Genomic DNA, 17,514 nt, shown 5'->3' with positions numbered 1-17,514 from the left:
TATACCTTTATTTAAAATACAGTAGAGGTTTAAGTAAATAAAAAAAGACCGAAATGATAATACAAATAGGTTGAATTGTTCTTTATTACTCTTTTTACGAGCCTATACATTGGGTTGGGTTTTCTTGTTAAAGAAGTGCTATTAGCTGTCGAAAAATACGCTACAAAATTAATTATATCCATAAATGAATTTAGAAAACAAAACACAGTGAAATAAATTTAAGCTTACGAATTTTGTCGAAACATGTTAAGTAACCGTTCTATGGTAGTTAACAAGGTACGTTTAGGTTTTAAGTTATTTTACATTAAACTAAAAAATTGTTTTAGTGTTCGACAGTTACGTATTTACAAGAAAATTGTTTTAATTTTAACTAGATGAATTCAAATGTACCCACTCTTAAAAGTTTCAAAGACTTTTGACAACACCTAAAAATACTTAGTTTATAAAGTAAAGTATATAGAAACATGCATTATATATATATAATATTATATATAGTATATTCTTAACCAAAATATCTTAGTAGTTAAAAATAGACACGAAGATAGATATAAAAATTATTAGACTTGAGCTAATTGCGACAGCATTGCTGCGGTAGTAGCTGCTAAGCCAACTATTGACAGTGTTGTAGTTATTTTCGCTCCACGCAATGGATGAAGCGACGTTCTCCTGGATGCCAGCCACTCCCGCCAACTCAGCGGCGGAGAATATGTTCTGATAACGTGTCACGAACGCCTTAATCTGTTAGAAATATTAAAGATAAGATAATGTCAAAGTCAGTAATAAGGTTTAAATCATTTTTAGTCTGATACATATAAATGTAGTCTTTAAAACTATGCAAATAAAGCAAAAGTAAATACTAGAGTTATGAAAATCTAAGTCAACAGATGCATGGATGCAAACTTTCGCTAAAATGACCTTTGATCATCCGGTAGTGGTAATCCAAGTTTTATCATGAAGATTACCTTTTGAGAATGGGCTTGAGATGTTAATCTTCTTGCGAATGCATTTAATATGTTCGAAGTTCCGGTCAGTCCCTGTACTCTGTAAAAATGTTCAACGGTAAACTGTTAAAATGCTGAACAATCAAAAATATAGCGAATCATTACATTGCTTTATTTCTACTAGCTTATAAAATTGCTGTTAAATATATATATATAGTATATATGTAGAGGCGCTACAACCGTTTGATCAACATATATGAACAATATACATATTTTTCATTGTTCATTAACTTTGGTGACATTTAACAAAACACTACAATAAGCTACTAAATTTAAGCCAAGAGGCTTAGTTAGCGCTTACTCTGTAGTTCCAACTTCAATACGATCTTGATAAAAAAATAGACTTAATTTATTTGAGTCTTGCCGCTCAGTTTCTTATCTGAATATAAGTGTTGGTAGGAAGGGTAGGACAGCCATACATTTAAGGTCTGAATTCGTAAGTTTGGACGCATTTGTTTGTTTAAATTATGTGTCTGGTTTATTTTGTCATATTTATATTTCCACGAAATTAATTTGTTACTTACTGTATATATAAATGTCTTAAATAATGAAACATACCTCGGTTGAATGGCAGCAAAATTTTCAATTACAAAGTCCAAAGCTACTTCCATGCTCTCCGGGCTTGCATTAATGGTTGCAACAATAATTGTATGTCTATCCTGCTCGCGCACAGGTGATGTATCGTCAATAACTTGGTTCAGGAAACTAAAAAAAAATTAATTATTCCATTTAAAGATGGAATAATATAACTACTGCAAATTCACTTGTAAAAATCGCGTAAATTTTATTCTGCAACCCTATCGAACGATATAATTATTTCATTATGTTAAGCAAATTAATATTTGAAATTTAATAACAACAAATGTTTTGCTAGATTGTCTTAATCATTATTATAATTGACGAAATATATATTCTTTTTTATTATTACGTAATTCACGTAATTTTCGCTCACATGTGATCTGTATGGACGTGGGTACAATGAAAATTGTTTTCTTTAAGTACTAAATCATGCTCAAATATTACTTTTAATTAAAAATATGAAAAATACTTACAAGCTACGTAGTTCAGGATTAGAAGTACAAGCCAGTGAGTTTAAAAGAATAGATTGTTCGCTAGAGTCCTGGCTTGTTACAAATCTATCCCATAAGAAGTTGAAGTTGTCAACGTCACCTCCACGCAGGCCAGAGCAGAACACTATTGTTTGAATATCCGGCTTTGGGCGATTATCTGAAATTTAACAAGATTTATTCGTTAAAGCGCCACTTTTTTTGTCACCCATAACATAAATGAGTATAAATACATTGTTCCAACCAAAACACTCGTCCTTCTTTGAATAGATCACACTTTATTTCTGGATTCTTCTAGTTTATTCTCTATACTTACAGAAAATTTTCTCTAACAATCTCAATGAAACAAGACACAAATGTCGGTGCGAACTGAGTTTCATCGAACTGTACTACTGCAGAACAAATATACTTAGTAAGTTTTATACTCACAGATACTATTGATTTTTTTCAATGGTACAAAGTCAATTTACAAAATAATATAAAACTAAGATAAAATATATGTTTTAACTGCTTCCGATAGACTTCGTGTTTTTGTAAGTCCGTTGCTTAAATGTGGTACAGTTATTTTGCAAGCGCCAAATTTTAAATAAATCAAAAATTCAATTAAAATTTCGGGATTCGCAATGTTATTACGTTATCTGTAGTTGTTTGGTAATTGGTTAGGGACTTACTTTCATTATTTTTGAACTGCTGTAATAACTCTTGCGTGCGATTAACGCAATGCTCGTTGCCATGGCGACAGTTTAGATTAAGAATTATGTTTCGATGGTAAGCGGTTACGTGCTCGTCGCTTGTTTTAGCTTCGAAACCAAGCTCTTCGTAGAGTGGTGCGGTTAGCTCACGAATGTATCTCTGAAAAATACGTTATTACATAATTAGCAAGTATATACTTTATATATAATGGACCGCCATATGTACGCGCTTAGAACGACCGGAAGAGATCGTTTTTTTTGTTGCAGTACTGCAGCATAACGAACTGTAGAGCCCAGTTAGTGTATTATAACATCAAATGAACGTAACCTGAAATCCTGCGTGTGCTGATGGGGGCAGCTACTTGTTTATAAAATAAAATGACGAACGATGACAATACAATTTAGGCTAGTACTTATGTAAGACTTATATAGGCGTTCAATGTTCTTATTAAGAAATTTTTATTCAAATATTTCGCAGAAAATGCTCGAGTAATTTTAATAAATTTTAATTTTGGATTCGACTTATCAACGTCTGAAAACACGTTGCCCTAATTACCTCATTCGTATTCCATTTAAAGGTTGTCCCCAATTTTTACCTTTTCTCATTACAGTCCTCTGTTTCACAAGCAATCAGCTATAGCTTACTATTACCTGAATCGACTATAGCTAAACGCATTTTCAAATTTGATCCAGTAGAATAAGATTAGTCTAAATTAATTAAAATAAATTAAAAATTAATTTAAAATAATCTCGATTTTATTATTAATAATATTACAATAAATGTACCTATCGTAAATAAATATGTTGCTCTAAGTATAAAATAGCAATTACCTGGAAGAGGGCGTGTGCAGGTGTACCAGCCAGAACAACATCCAAATAGGCAAATGCATTGTTTATGGAACCCCAAGGGATGTAATCCGTCTCATTCACGAGGTACCGTGAGATTTCCAACGGGATTTCGTACTCCTGAAACAGATATCTGTTTATATACAAATTTGACAGTTGACAAAGGTTATTAACCTTATTATTATGTGTGCGCCTTAACCATTTAACATATGAAACAGTTGAACTCAGATTTTTATTTTAATTTTAGATTTATTATAATTCGTAATAACTCTTGGACGACTCGGTAATAAAAATTACCGATTAGCAAACACCTGAACTGGATTGGCTATCAGTCATGCGATACAAATACGACACACGACCAAGTTTAAGATACAAAAACAAATTATAAAAATGTATTGTAACACCAAAATTTTTTTTCCATCCAAACACTTTAATATTAGTATATAAATTCTTTTTTAAATCATTTTGCAGCGTACGAAAATAAAATTTTAATTGTACATTGGTCTTGTGACACTTGGTTTACGAAAGAAATCCAGGATTAACCCTGTTGCAGACTGAAGGTTTAATTAGATTTTTTTTAATTTTCACATGCACACATTGTTTTCTGACTTGAGGGTATAATAGGATGAGGGTAGGGAGCAAACGAGAGGCATGAGGTGATTGCCGTGTTTTCGACACTTTAAAGACATAAATTGTATCTGGTGTGATGTATAATTTTGAATTATTTCAGAAATGACTGTGTTGAGGGGTAGGTTTTTTCTAATTATTATTTTAAGATTAGGTTTTATTTTGCTGTGAAGCTATCTGAAATGTTTTCTTCCTTTTTAGATTTGGGAAACGCCCCCAAATTAGATGTTCATTATTGTATGATAAATTAACAAATTTGTTTATATGGTAAACGTTAAAACATATGATAGGTTTGGTAGGATAAACCAAAATCCTCCTGGCACCCACATTTATTTAGTTAAGTTAATGATAAGATTTAGTTTAATATATTTTCGTTTTGTATTTATCTAGTTTAATTGTTTGAGTTTAATTGTTCCTAATATGTGCTAATTTGTTTTATTTAATGTTAAAAACCCATAACAAGCGAATACACCATAAACATTCACATCAACGCACTGACTTGATAACAGAGGTCTGGTAGGCCTCAACTAACCTAGGTTCATGCATGAGTGAAATTTACGTAACTCCATCATTACCATCAGCGGTAACAGGTATACAGATTATATTTTAAAAATAGATACTTTTTCGATATTGTATACATATTTTGAATAAATTATTTTTTTTCTTAAATGACCACATAAATACGATACATCTTTTTTTTAAATACGTACAAGTCGTCCAGTCCTTGCCAAGTTGAAAGAGTCATCAACGATTTGTGCCCGATTTAAGTAATGAATAAAACTGTGAGAGGTTTGTAAAGCGTTGGCCAGTGCTCTCCAGTTCTGTAGGTCATAATTGACTCGGTAGTATCCTAAAAATATTTTAATAAATTAGTAACTTTTTCCATACATTGATAAATCAATATCTATATGGTGCTATGCACAGAATATTGGTCTCAGATTTTTTCGGGATTTAAAAAAAGAATTCATTGACATGTCCCTAAAAAAACGATCTAAGCTAGTATTCGAATTAACGACCCGTGATTAATTATTAAGTATGTATAACTAATCGACTAGCATTGCCAGTTTTCAAATATACAATTCAAAACCATTTATTCATATAGGTAACACAATGTATGCACGTCTGGAACTTCAAAAAAGAAATATGTATGAACTGCTTCTAGTTTTACATTTACTGCCAGTTATCAAATCAAGGGCGTAGAACGGAAGAGAAAAACTGGCAATAAAATCTTCGCCACTCTTTTTAGTAGCCAATATATATTGTATTTGAATGAGGTAACCCGGCAAGCGTTGCCATATATATTAATTGATAACTGATTAGTTATCGACCAATGAGACTTGAGATAACTACAGTGCTAATGTGAATGTGAATGAAAATTAAAGGATATATGTTATATTATTTATAATACCAAATAATAAGAAATATAATACGAAAAATTAATATTTGAGGTGGGCCTTTTACACTTAAGGGTATCAAAATAATTTACGACCTACTGAATGTACACAAAATTTCATGACTATCGATAAAGCCGTTTAGAGGGATTACAAACACTGTGCCACTTTAACGTTATATACAGATAAACAAATCTTAATCTACAAACAGAGTAGAACTTTTTGATCTTTGATAAAAATAAACATCAAGTGATTAGGATTATGTGATTAATTTGCATTACTTTCAGCATCAAACCCATTTGTCTATGATTTTTACCGTTCCATAACGTTTAAAAATATTTTTATATCTTATTCCCTTTTCAATTTATTTTACAGATAATCATCAGAATAATTAAGTGAAGAGAAATATTTTTACCTGTCTGCTGTTTATTGATGATATACCATTCAGCATTAGCTAAGCCAGGGATGTCAACTGATAAGGCTGGACTGTTTGGCAATACCCATCCTTGAGCCTTTGTGTCACTGAAGTCTGGGTTCGTGGACAGAACCCAGTTCACTGGCACATGCCACGCGTCATTTGCTGACAAAGCTGGGTCTGTCAGGAACCGACGCTGAAATTACATTATTGCTTATATTAGTTGAATACATATCTTGTCTATTAGTCGTTTCAACTCCATCTGTTGTTATGTTTAAGAATTTTTCTTTCTATGTAAGCAAGAAGGTCACGCCAGAGAACATTGTCAACGAAGTTGCGAAGAACCCAACAATTTGTTAGATATAGTCATAAGCATTTTCTTGCCTAAATAACATTTTATTTATGTAACCAAATCAAAATATAATTTACTCATAATATACCCCTATGAATGCCAATAAGAAAATTTAACGATTCTAAATTTAAATTTACTATGGTCTCAAATCTAAGTTCTAGGGCGAATTAGAAGAAATGGCAAATGCTTATAGAGTACCATAGCCTCTACATTATGTATGGAATGATTAATTTATATCATCAGTAAGAATAACCCAAAAAGATTTGAAATCTTCAAGGCCTACTACTATATGTTGATCTAGGAACAATATTAATCAACTACATACAAATTATAACAATAACTTTGGTAGGATAATATTGAGTTCTCGTTGAGTGAATTAATAATAAGTTAATTTATTTTATTAAAAATGTCATACATATATCTATAATTTATTAGACTTATGTTTTAGGACAGAAACCGATGGAAGCAGAGAGTCCGCTCTAGATACTTCGATGCTGACCACTCAGCTCAGACATGAGCTGCCGATTAAAGACAGAGGGATGTTTTAGTACTTCAATTCAATGCAATCCTTGTGCTAGTGATTAGATAACCTTTACTGTGTTATACGGTTAGTTTGTTTCTAAACGGTAACGTATAGTAAGTATTTAAAAGTTTAGTAAATTCGTGTTTTTTTAGGTCCATTTTATACTTTTTATTTTAGATATTTCCTTAATGTTGTGTTGTATATAAATAGCCTCAAATTTCACCTGTGCAATAGAAATTGATTGTGCTCCGGCTGCCTGCCTTTCTACTGTAAGAACTGGGAAGCCACCCTGAGTGGTCCATCTCTCCATGATAGTAGCTACTCGGACGGGTAGGCTATGGGATGATTGATCTAGAGCTTGCTGAAGGGATACGAAAAGTTCTGGTGGAGTTACCGCAGTACGAGAACTGAAAAAATTATAAAAACACATTACGAAAAAAAATTTAAAGTATCGAAGAAAACAGTGTCATTATTATATTTCATCACTGTATATCATCCCATTTATATTTAGAAACTTATGTATATATAGCCAACTAGAACAGCTACTTCAATTATACATGTCATCATTACTCGATTTGATTCGAAGAGAATTTTTTAATTTACATTTCATACAAGTGTGAAACTATGTTTGAAGTGAAACTTCTTTAGGCTAATGAGGGTAATTTTTTAAAGGATGAAACGCAATAATAATAATATTAGCGTCACGAAGAAGTGCAGCGTTTTTGTCCAAGAAAAGGGAGAGAGCTATTTAGAAAGAGAGTGAGAAAGAGCGAACCCAGCATGAAGCAAATAGCCATGGAACGAGAGTAAGTAAGTGAGAAAGAGCGAACCCAGCATGAAGCAAATAGCCATGGAACGAGAGTAAGTAAGTGAGAAAGATCGAGAGAGAGAGTAAGGGCGATCGAGAAAATATACACGCTATAGGTTGATGTATTCGTTTAGTAGTTACATATTACAACTTTAGATGGCAATTCTGACGCATAATGTCTTGGCAGTAAACGCAGATTTTTATTTATTTATATTATCATTGCCACGAGTATTTATATATATATATATACAAATACATGGAGTGATCATATACTGGTACATGAGCATATATTGGGGCTTTTACCTTAGTAATAATTAATTTACAAAGAAGTTTCACTTCTGACATGTGTACTTTGTACGCACGCACATTTTTTTTTAAATACTATTATTATTATGAAACATATAAAGAACTTACTTTGCTTTCAAATAAAGTATTAGACCTTGACGGAAGACTTCTGGGGTAAGGAAATGCTGCATCATACGAATAACAGAACCCGCTGAAAAGTTTAACAAAAAATATTGTATTTTTAGTTTGAGATCGAAAAAGGAGGTTAAACTTCATTAGAATATAATATTGGAATCATAAATCAGATCCTTATTAGTAAATTAGGTTAGACTTAAATTACTTATTAGTCTTAGGTCAGGGTAGATCGTAATGTTCGATGATGTCTTAGTAAAGACACATGTAATAAAAGTAAAAAAAAACTTATTAGACTTACACTTCTGGTAAGCAACGGCATTAAAAGTTCCGATGACCTGAGATGGTGTGTACACAGGGTGTGTCATTGGGTTAACGCTGAGCACGGCGTCGTTTTGGAAGACGCCTTGTACCAGCAAAACGTACTGATCCATCATACGCCAGTCTGGTAACACCTGTGTTCAGAGTAATATAAAAATATTGAGTACGCAATTCTGAGCCATCATTTATACACTGTACCCTAGATCTTTTGTACCCAAAAATTTGCATATTGAATTTTTTCATTTTACAAGTTATTACGTAGGCATTTTTCGGACCTAATCGTTCTTTTGGTTCAATATCAACACATTACATTAACATTATAAAAACTAAAATGTGTAATTATTAACTAATAAAAACTATGTGTGGTACAAGTTTTAATAATTAAAAAAAATATGTTATAACAATAATTATATTGTAACAGCTGTTTCATCTGGGATAATTGTGGAGAAAATATATAACTATATATGTTTTAGTTTAGTTTTATACCTATTTAACCTTTTTTTTAAACTATAATTACTGATTTGTGAGTATACCGAGTCCAAGCAAATAAACAAGTTATTGTAGAGTACTAAAGTTCTATAATATTCGTTCGATAAATTAAAAAAATCTTACCAATTCGGTTCCAAAGTTTTCAAAGAAGTTGGCGAAACCCTCGTTAAGCCAGGTGTAGGTCCAGCTGTCAGGGCTAACCTCATTACCGAACCACATATGCATGTTCTCATGGCAGATGATGCGTCCAATATTTTGGAGAGTAGATGTTGTAGTCACACCCTCAGTTGCTAGCAGAGCGACCTCTCTAAAGTAAAATACAGTTCTCATATCATATCCTATTAACCAATGAAACCAATTCTCTATCAACTTTAAACAGGAAATTAAATAAATATCAAAGCTCAAACAGTTTGATTCAGGGCAAATGTTGCTGCCACGATATTTTTATTACCAAGGAGTTTTCATAATTATATTTTACTAGGAAGCACTTAATTTTCAGTTAACATCAATATTGATAAATCGTGGCTGTTACAGTCATAAGATTTATTTTAATATTTTTTTATTATTCAAATTAGGTAAGTACGCTTATGAGCGTCAAAAAGAATTATTATATTAAGTTCCAGATGTCTGTTGCAGACGTTTAACCCAAAGCGAACTTCCAATCTACGTGTGTATTTTTTGTGCATCTTAACTACTCTTTGATAAATTAAAATAAATCCTTGAAGATATTTAGACCGGTGTTTTGTTCTGGTCCCCTAGTCGTACTATTTTTAAATCCCACGATATGGAGTCATGAATCTAAGAAAATAGCTATTGACTTCAACCAATGTTTAAAACCAACCTAACCCTTTTATTACTAGAAATGAAACCTACAGCATAGGTTATTGAATGTATCATTGTACAACTTGACGCCGGCACTTGTCAGAGGTAGCATTGTTACTGGAATAGCATATCTACGCTACGACACTATACATATGTTCATATTATATACACAAAAGAGCCCTCACAAATTATTTGAGGACCTCAAAACCTATCAAAGTGAACCTGATATGACCATGAAATAGGACTTATATTTAATTTACCATGTGATATTAATACAAGTAGCTAAATAAATAAATAAGTATTTAAGTAACTTTAAATTTGTATTGAGGCGTTTTTATTACTAATTAATCGTGTAGAGTTTATGATTACATTAGCCATATTTAATGCTAAGATTTATTTCGTAAGAGAAATATGAAAGAGTTTAAAGATGCCTTAGACTGTCTTAACAATAAACAATAGATTTTTACATCTTGCGAGAATGATAGACTCGACTAGTTTAAGCACAATCAAAGTGAACTCAAAATAGAAGAGTGAAAATTTCTTGAATATAAATCTTAATGGCTCATTATGTTATCAAAAGGCAACGTTTTTCATTACGATAGGTTAATTAAGTGAGAGGCTATTGTTAAAATTGCTCCCTTGATGAGAACTGTTGCTATCAGCTCGGTACTTTAAATAATGGTACATTTGTCGCAGGCTTTAGTATAAATGGGCTTTATTATACAAAGTTATGTAAGATGTTTGATACTTCTCAAGTATATTGTTAGATTTACGTCAGTTGGCGCACACCTCTGACATTTAAAAAAGGGATAAATATTAATTTAGAATCATGGAATTGTAACAAGAATGAACTTATAATATTTCTTTATTATTATTTCATATATTAGTATTTTCACTTTAACGATAAAACCTCTGTTTATTTTGGAGTGGCATGAAGGCTTATTAGAGAAACATTGGAATAATTTATTTCTATATTTAGCATTCTATTCATATGATGGTCAATAAACTACGACCAATACCTATGTATATAATTTATATATTACCTGTATATAACAAGTCCCCAATTTTCCATAGCACCAGCTGCAAAGTCTGGAACAGCCACTTTGTCGAGTTTAGGCAATGCGTATTTAAAGTCTGTGTATTTTTCCAATGCAACCATATTCTTTTGACCAAACTCTAAAGCGAATGCTGCTGTATTCTGAGTTCCTGGTCTAGAATATACCCTGAAGGTAGTGTTGAAGATCGCATTTTCTTCATTGGAGATGTATTCAAAGTTAGAAACGAGGAAAGCCAGAAGGTATGATGACTGTACCAGAGTGTCTTGAAATTCGTATTTGTTGAATCCCTGTAGTACAGGCCTGTAAGATTATTTAAATATTTAACTGTATTATGAATCTTATAAAACGTAAGTAATTAGAATATTGCACACTAAATATATACTTTCACAGGCTTTGAATGGTGTCTAGAACTATTGACTGTCGAGCATATTAGTCAATTAATTAAAGGTCTACGGATGTGTATTTGATATAGCTATTGAAACCAAATAATTTAAGCTTATACTAAATGAAGGTATCAATATCGTTTCAATAGTATAATTATGTTATAAGGTACATAGACTACTAGGTAAACCCTTATTTTCTTTGTTTATTGTTGTAGACTAAAATAGTATAATTCCCCGCATAATGTTTATTTTAATGTTAATGTTTTTTATATGTTAGCCTTTCGTTATAACTATTGAAAAAGACTCAATGAAAGACAAATTAGTAAATACATTAAAGATCTACGAATGATATTCATATAGCTATCGAAACCAATAATTTCCGCTTATACTAAATGAATGTATCGATATTGTTTTATTACTTTTTGAAACTAAATTAAAATAAATATATAATATAACTTATTTGAAATATATTACCGCGAATTATGAAAAAACGAGTTATGTATATAAATAAATAAATTCGTTAATTTCGGTTTAGAAGTTTTATAAGGCACTCAATTTGATTACAAACTGAAGTCCAATACTACATCATTCTAAGACTATAGAAAATACATACTTTGAAAGGTCAGTTCTCAGAGGCATGTTAGTTCTTACAGTTGGGTAAGCGGGAGGTGCGTATACCGTCATTCTAAACACTGCCTTATACTTGGGTTCGTCGAAGCAAGGGAATACGCGTCGAGCAAAAGTAGGCTGCAGCTGTGACGTCACAAGGTTCCTGTAAAAAATATCTCTCATAACTAACGTTTTCCGCACAAATTGCTATACCGTTTTGGTGAATATTTATTGTTACCATTTAACTGGATTTCGTGGATGACATTGCAATACACTGATTCAAAAGATAGCAGTAACGTTATAACTACAGTTTTATATTAATTTATAATGTGCTTTAAAAACAAGGAAAAAACTCTCGGAATTATAATCAACATAAATTTTATAAAGAAAAAATTATAAATTTAAAATTTATATTTAGTCATGTAATTAAAAATATACCACAGTAAAGAGAAACGTCCGTTCGATAGATCGATTTTTCCTAAAATTATGATTCTTTGGACATTGCAAAAGTGGGTAGATGAAAAAATCATCAACGAGCCTACCCTCATTCTCGCGATACAATGGCTTCTAAAGCGACGCGCGCTCCGGTTTAGTTGTCTACTCAGTCAGTCATGAGAGAAAGTCGTCCTCCATACTTTCTGGAATGTTTGCTCATGTTTGCTAGTTAGCCTTCATTACTTCGAAGATCAAAGATTTCTCAAGATTAAGGTGAATGTTTTCTTATTAATATTATTTAACGTAAATTTTCTCTTAATCACTCTGTATCTTTAAAGGCATATTAAATTGTTTATAATGTAAAGGTTGGATATTCTGTTAGTACAATAAATTACTTACACCCGTCCAACACCTGGCTGCACAAACGTTGATACATACAAGCCGAACATATTATCTGCGTATTTCGACTCATACTCTATGTTCACTTCAATAGGCTGCAAAGCAACTAACTGCTGCGTTGTTCTTATTCTGAGAAAATGGGTGTCGTCAGTTGCCAAAGTATAATTCTCATATAGATTTACACTGGGATTGATTGCTGTATTCAGACGAATACTGTTTATTGACATTTCCATAGCATGCATGACGATTTCTTGTATGTTTATTTTAGGAATGATCCGGATATAGACTCTGCCCGTAAATGTATCCGTTTTACCCGGATCAATGACCAGCTGAACATCGTACAAGGTGGGTTGAGATTCTCCTGGTAAGCGGTAGTGTCCATACTGAGTGGATATATCTTGATTTAAGGGTAAAGCTAGAGCTGTCCCCAGGAGGACTACGAATAGTGCGTACATAGCTGAAAAAGAAAGTTTAGTTATTTCAAAGTTACTAATAATGTTTTCTGATACGGTGGCGGTGGTTTATCACTATTAAGATAGATCCCAAAAGAGACTAAATAACTCATTCGTCTCTTTTTATCGAGTTGTATTTACGCAGTGATGGCCAAATGAGTATTTTCAATAATTATGAAAGTTTTGTTAATTATTATATTTTATTACTAACTGTATTAATCGTTTCTGTCAGAATTATTAATTGATTGCTTTGATCATAGCGATAAATAATTTTAAAGGACATTTGAGTTGTAATAATAGGAAATTGATCCGTGTAATCACAATTTGGTCGACGATATTAAATGTACGAAATAGTATACTGATTAAATGGGGCTTTTGTATTGATAAACTCAAAAACTAAAAGGACTATACTGTAACTGTATTTTATCTAGAAAACTTAACTTTCTTTGATATCTCCAAGAAATAGCATTATAAAAAACATTTAATTTTTTAGTAACTTCAGCAGAAATCGGGACTTGTAAATTGGACGTGCATTTCATTGTGTTTCAAGAAAAAATATTCATTCTGCCGTGGTTAAATTTCTAGCAATTGTATAACTTTTTGAGTTGACTTTAAAAACATTCCATGGGATCTTCATATGCCGTATTAATCATCGTTTAACATATCTAATTATTATTCAAATTCAAAATTCAATTTTACATTTACTGCCAGTTCTCAAATCAAGAGCGTAGAACGGATGAGAAGAACTGGCAACAAACTCTTCGCTACTCTTTTTATGACCCACCAAATAAAAAAAAATGTTATTTAATAATTTTAGTGAATTTAATAGTCAGTACTATTTTTTTAAGAATGTGTATAAAACATGATTAAGATAGGAATAATATAAAAATACATAAAGCAATTCGCGGGAATTATCTTATCGTAAACAGAGGTATTATTTGTGATGTCTTCATAATACAATTTGAAATACACGTGACTCTTGATGATTTACAGTAGGTAAAGTTTTCGGTATTGGCAACGTTTCGAAAAAAATCGTTCAACCGCGGGAAAAACACACAACAAGTTACAATTGTGTTTTAGCAATGAGTATATTTGTATATGTCTAAAAGCAGTGTTGGCTTCAACGAGCGACTTCAGAGGTCGTAGGTTCGATCCTCGGCTATGCACCAATGGACTTTCTTTCTATGTGCGCATTTAACATTTGCTCGAACGGTAAAGGAAAACATCGTGAGGAAACCGGCTTGCCTTAGACCCAAAAAGTCGACGGCGTGCGTCAGGCACAGAAGGCTGATCACCTACTTACCTATTCGATTAACAAATGATCATGAAACTGATACAGAAATGTGAGGCCCTGACCTAAAGAGGTTGTAGCATTGAGTTATTTTTTAAAGCATTTTTAAGGCTTTTTTCCCTTTATGTTTTATACCATACAAGAATTACACCAAATGAGTTCCAAACAATATATTGTCTAAAGATCAATTTATATAGTTAAACTTAATATAAAACTGTATAATTCGCGCCGCCTTGTTTCCACGTTACATTCTTACAAAACATTTATTTTGAAGGTACTAAGTAGTTTTAAGATGTATTTAGTAACCAAATATAAAAATATAAAAAAATATATATTTCTATAAAAGTAAAAATTAACTTTTTTAACAAAATTCATAGACTTCTTTATTATTGTATTAGTTTATTGCCCAATGTTAACATGTTCTTAAATTATTTTGGCGTTATCTAAGGCGTCACTATCAAACCTACTTATCTTTATCTTATCAAGTCAATATCAGCTTAAGATGGGAATTGTGGTGTAAAATATTTCGATAAAGGAGAAAAAATATATTCACCTCTCGCTTTCAGAACAAATTGATTGTCGTATTCCTACTGAAAAAACAATTTATTTAAATTATATAAATATTGTACTGTACTGAAGTATAGTTAATAAGTGAATTTCCCACTATTTAATCTAAAAATAAAAATACCTAATGAACACATCTCTATATACAAATAAATAACTTTACTGTAACCAACTCCAAAATACACAATGTTTTTTTTATACAGTTGATTTTATTTCTCCTATTTTTTAAGTGTTAATGTCACCAAGGTTTAATTTTTTAAAATCTTTTAATAGATATATACATCCACGTATATTTTTCCACTTTAATCATTATGTGTTGTTATCTGTGACCCTACTATTATTAAGTAAATAATTAATATGTTCCCGCCGTTGAAAAAAATTAACTCTGATATTCGGACTTAAGTGGGTCTATGTAAGATTTACATGACGTAAGTCTCAACTTGGAGTCTTACCCTGCCTGCCCTACCATGCCTAGGCATACAAATAGAAATTTCACCACTTTCGCCTTCAGATACTAGCTTAGTTTTAAAGTATGTTCAGCATACGTACGCAGGTTTTAGCTCTGAGACATGCCGTACTTCGTTACTCACGATAATTGTGTTCACTGCACTAGCAAATGTGTGTGGACGTAAGACAAATTCGTCGGTGCACGGGTAATACTGGGTTTAAAGTCACAACTACTCGATCGATGAAGTAATATTATAATTAAAATATTAATTAATATGTAAAATTACTCACCGTCATGAACTCGCGTCAAAAGTTAGTACATAACAGAAGCGAAGTTATTATATATTGTAAGGACAATTTATATATTTTCTTATCTCTGTTTAATCGTGGTATTATCAATCTAAATGAGGCATGTTTTAACTAATATAGCATTGTACATTGTTTGTAAATGACTCAAGAATTTCCAAAACTGTAATTAGTGTCGTGCATTTTTCCTATCCAATTTAAATGTAAAATATTTATTTATTTATATATTATATTTTTTTAGAATTAGACAATTAAATGAAAAAAGGAGCAACCGGCGGCCTTATCATTTTCGGGCGATCTCTTCCAGGCAATCACTGTAAGAAAAAAAATTAGATAAGCAAGACGTGCAAAAATATATAAGACATATAACAAGTCTGGACATAAATACTGTTACATGAAAAAACTTTTTTTCAACATGCTCAGATTATTTTTTTAGATTCGTGGCCAAACAGATTAAAAGCCTGTATAAAAGCTAAAGGTGGCTATTTCGAATACAAAACGAATGGAACAAAAAAAACGTATCTAAACAGTGATAATATAAAAAAAATTATGCAATCCAAAGCCTGTAACATCAGCACTTATTGAAACTGTAGTTCAATAACGTTGGATTATAGAACTTTTACACAAAAACTTAATTCTTAAACCGAGGTCGCTGTCACGTTTGTATATAAAGAGTACCATCGCATCAATGATCCTTTGTTATACTGGTATTATGCTATGACGGGAAGTAAATAACACATGAAGGCCTCCAGTTGTTGCAATAACTAAAAAAATCTTATGTTTTAGTGTAGTTAGCAACATTTAAATCCGATAAAATGTAAGTATAAATTGCACCTGGAGTGTCTTACTCGATTGTTTTGCTCAATATGATCCAGGCAGATATTTTATTGAATTATTTTTGTATACAAATCCAGTAATAAAGGAGTATGCCAACTATATAAATAAAGCTTGTTAAGATAGTTGTGTATATGTCCGCAGCCAACTAGCTTAATTAGCCGTTCAATTAACAGCCTAGCCGTTTAACTAAACGGTGCCATTTAACTAGCGACCTGAAAGACGTTCAGCCAGTTGATCAAACAGATAAGCAAATGACTTGGATTAATGACGTTTCATTACTTGCCTAGCCTGTTGACTGTTAATTTAATTTTAATTCCACTTTCAGCCACTCTCAAACGGTCAATATGGTGTCGGCAAACCACAACCTTGATGTTGTTGTCTAAAGTGTGTGTGACAATGTGAATTTGACTTAAGAAATTTAATTTTACAAGGAATATTTTTTATGTCATAACTTTTATATTTTTATATCTGCCAAATGATAACTTTATCATACAAATGGCCTAAGCATTAGCCATCCAATTATTAAATGTTGTAACAAACGCTACAGTTGAATATCTTTCAGGCCGTTAGTTAAATGGCGCCGTTTAGTTTAAAGGCTAGGGTGTTAAATGAACGGCTATTTAAGCTAGTTGGCTGCGACATATAAAGTTTTAATATTTGTATTTATTGTATGTATTTGGCAATGTTATGTTATATATCAAAAAAAGTAAACAAATTATAATAACATTTTTCCCATAGGTAAAATAAATAGGAATGATTCTAGACGATTTTTATTTTTATTTCTAAAACTGTTTTAGTATCCAAGATTATGTATTATACAGTCAAGATCTTGAATGTTAAAGTGGCCAGTAAATTGGACCCACACCTATTCAACGCAGTGACGCTGACGGCTCATTTCCATGATCCCACGATATTAAATGTTATAACTTTACGTGATAATAAAGTGAAAGGTTTCTTCACTT

At 31.7% G+C, this 17,514-nt stretch overlaps 1 protein-coding gene across 2 annotated transcripts; it reads right to left on the bottom strand.

Annotated features, from left to right (window-relative positions):
* Positions 1–110: 110 nt before the first annotated feature.
* On the bottom strand, positions 111–15,779 carry LOC123711045 (aminopeptidase N-like). 2 transcript variants are annotated; one of them, XM_045663441.1, is made up of 16 exons: positions 15,701–15,779; positions 12,656–13,112; positions 11,826–11,984; positions 10,815–11,129; positions 9,073–9,256; positions 8,441–8,594; positions 8,137–8,218; positions 7,138–7,321; positions 6,040–6,235; positions 4,944–5,083; positions 3,592–3,726; positions 2,740–2,920; positions 2,054–2,228; positions 1,560–1,706; positions 963–1,041; positions 111–738 (listed from the first exon to the last, which is right to left on the bottom strand). In XM_045663441.1, exons 2-16 carry the CDS (start codon positions 13,108–13,110, stop codon positions 517–519), a joined length of 2,808 nt encoding a protein of 935 aa, XP_045519397.1. In that variant the 5' UTR covers positions 13,111–13,112; positions 15,701–15,779; the 3' UTR covers positions 111–516. The 2 variants fall into 2 exon arrangements, with proteins under 2 accessions (XP_045519397.1, XP_045519396.1); XM_045663440.1 differs by lacking the exon at positions 15,701–15,779 and adding an exon at positions 14,952–14,988.
* Positions 15,780–17,514: the final 1,735 nt, after the last annotated feature.

This window comes from Pieris brassicae, chromosome 6 (genome assembly GCF_905147105.1).
Source record: "Pieris brassicae chromosome 6, ilPieBrab1.1, whole genome shotgun sequence".
NCBI classification, from domain to species: Eukaryota; Metazoa; Arthropoda; class Insecta; order Lepidoptera; family Pieridae; genus Pieris; species Pieris brassicae.
This window is presented reverse-complemented; position numbering and strand designations above follow the sequence as displayed.

Coding starts and splice junctions, on each gene's coding strand:
- LOC123711045 (XM_045663441.1), bottom strand. CDS start 13,110: ATGTACGCACTATTCGTAGTCCTCCTGGGGACAGCTCTAGCTTTACCC. Junction 11,985..12,655: donor CAGCCAGGTGTTGGACGGGT/GTAAGTAATTTA, acceptor TATTTTTTACAG/GAACCTTGTGACGTCACAGC. Junction 1,042..1,559: donor TTTGCTGCCATTCAACCGAG/GTATGTTTCATT, acceptor ACATTTTTACAG/AGTACAGGGACTGACCGGAA.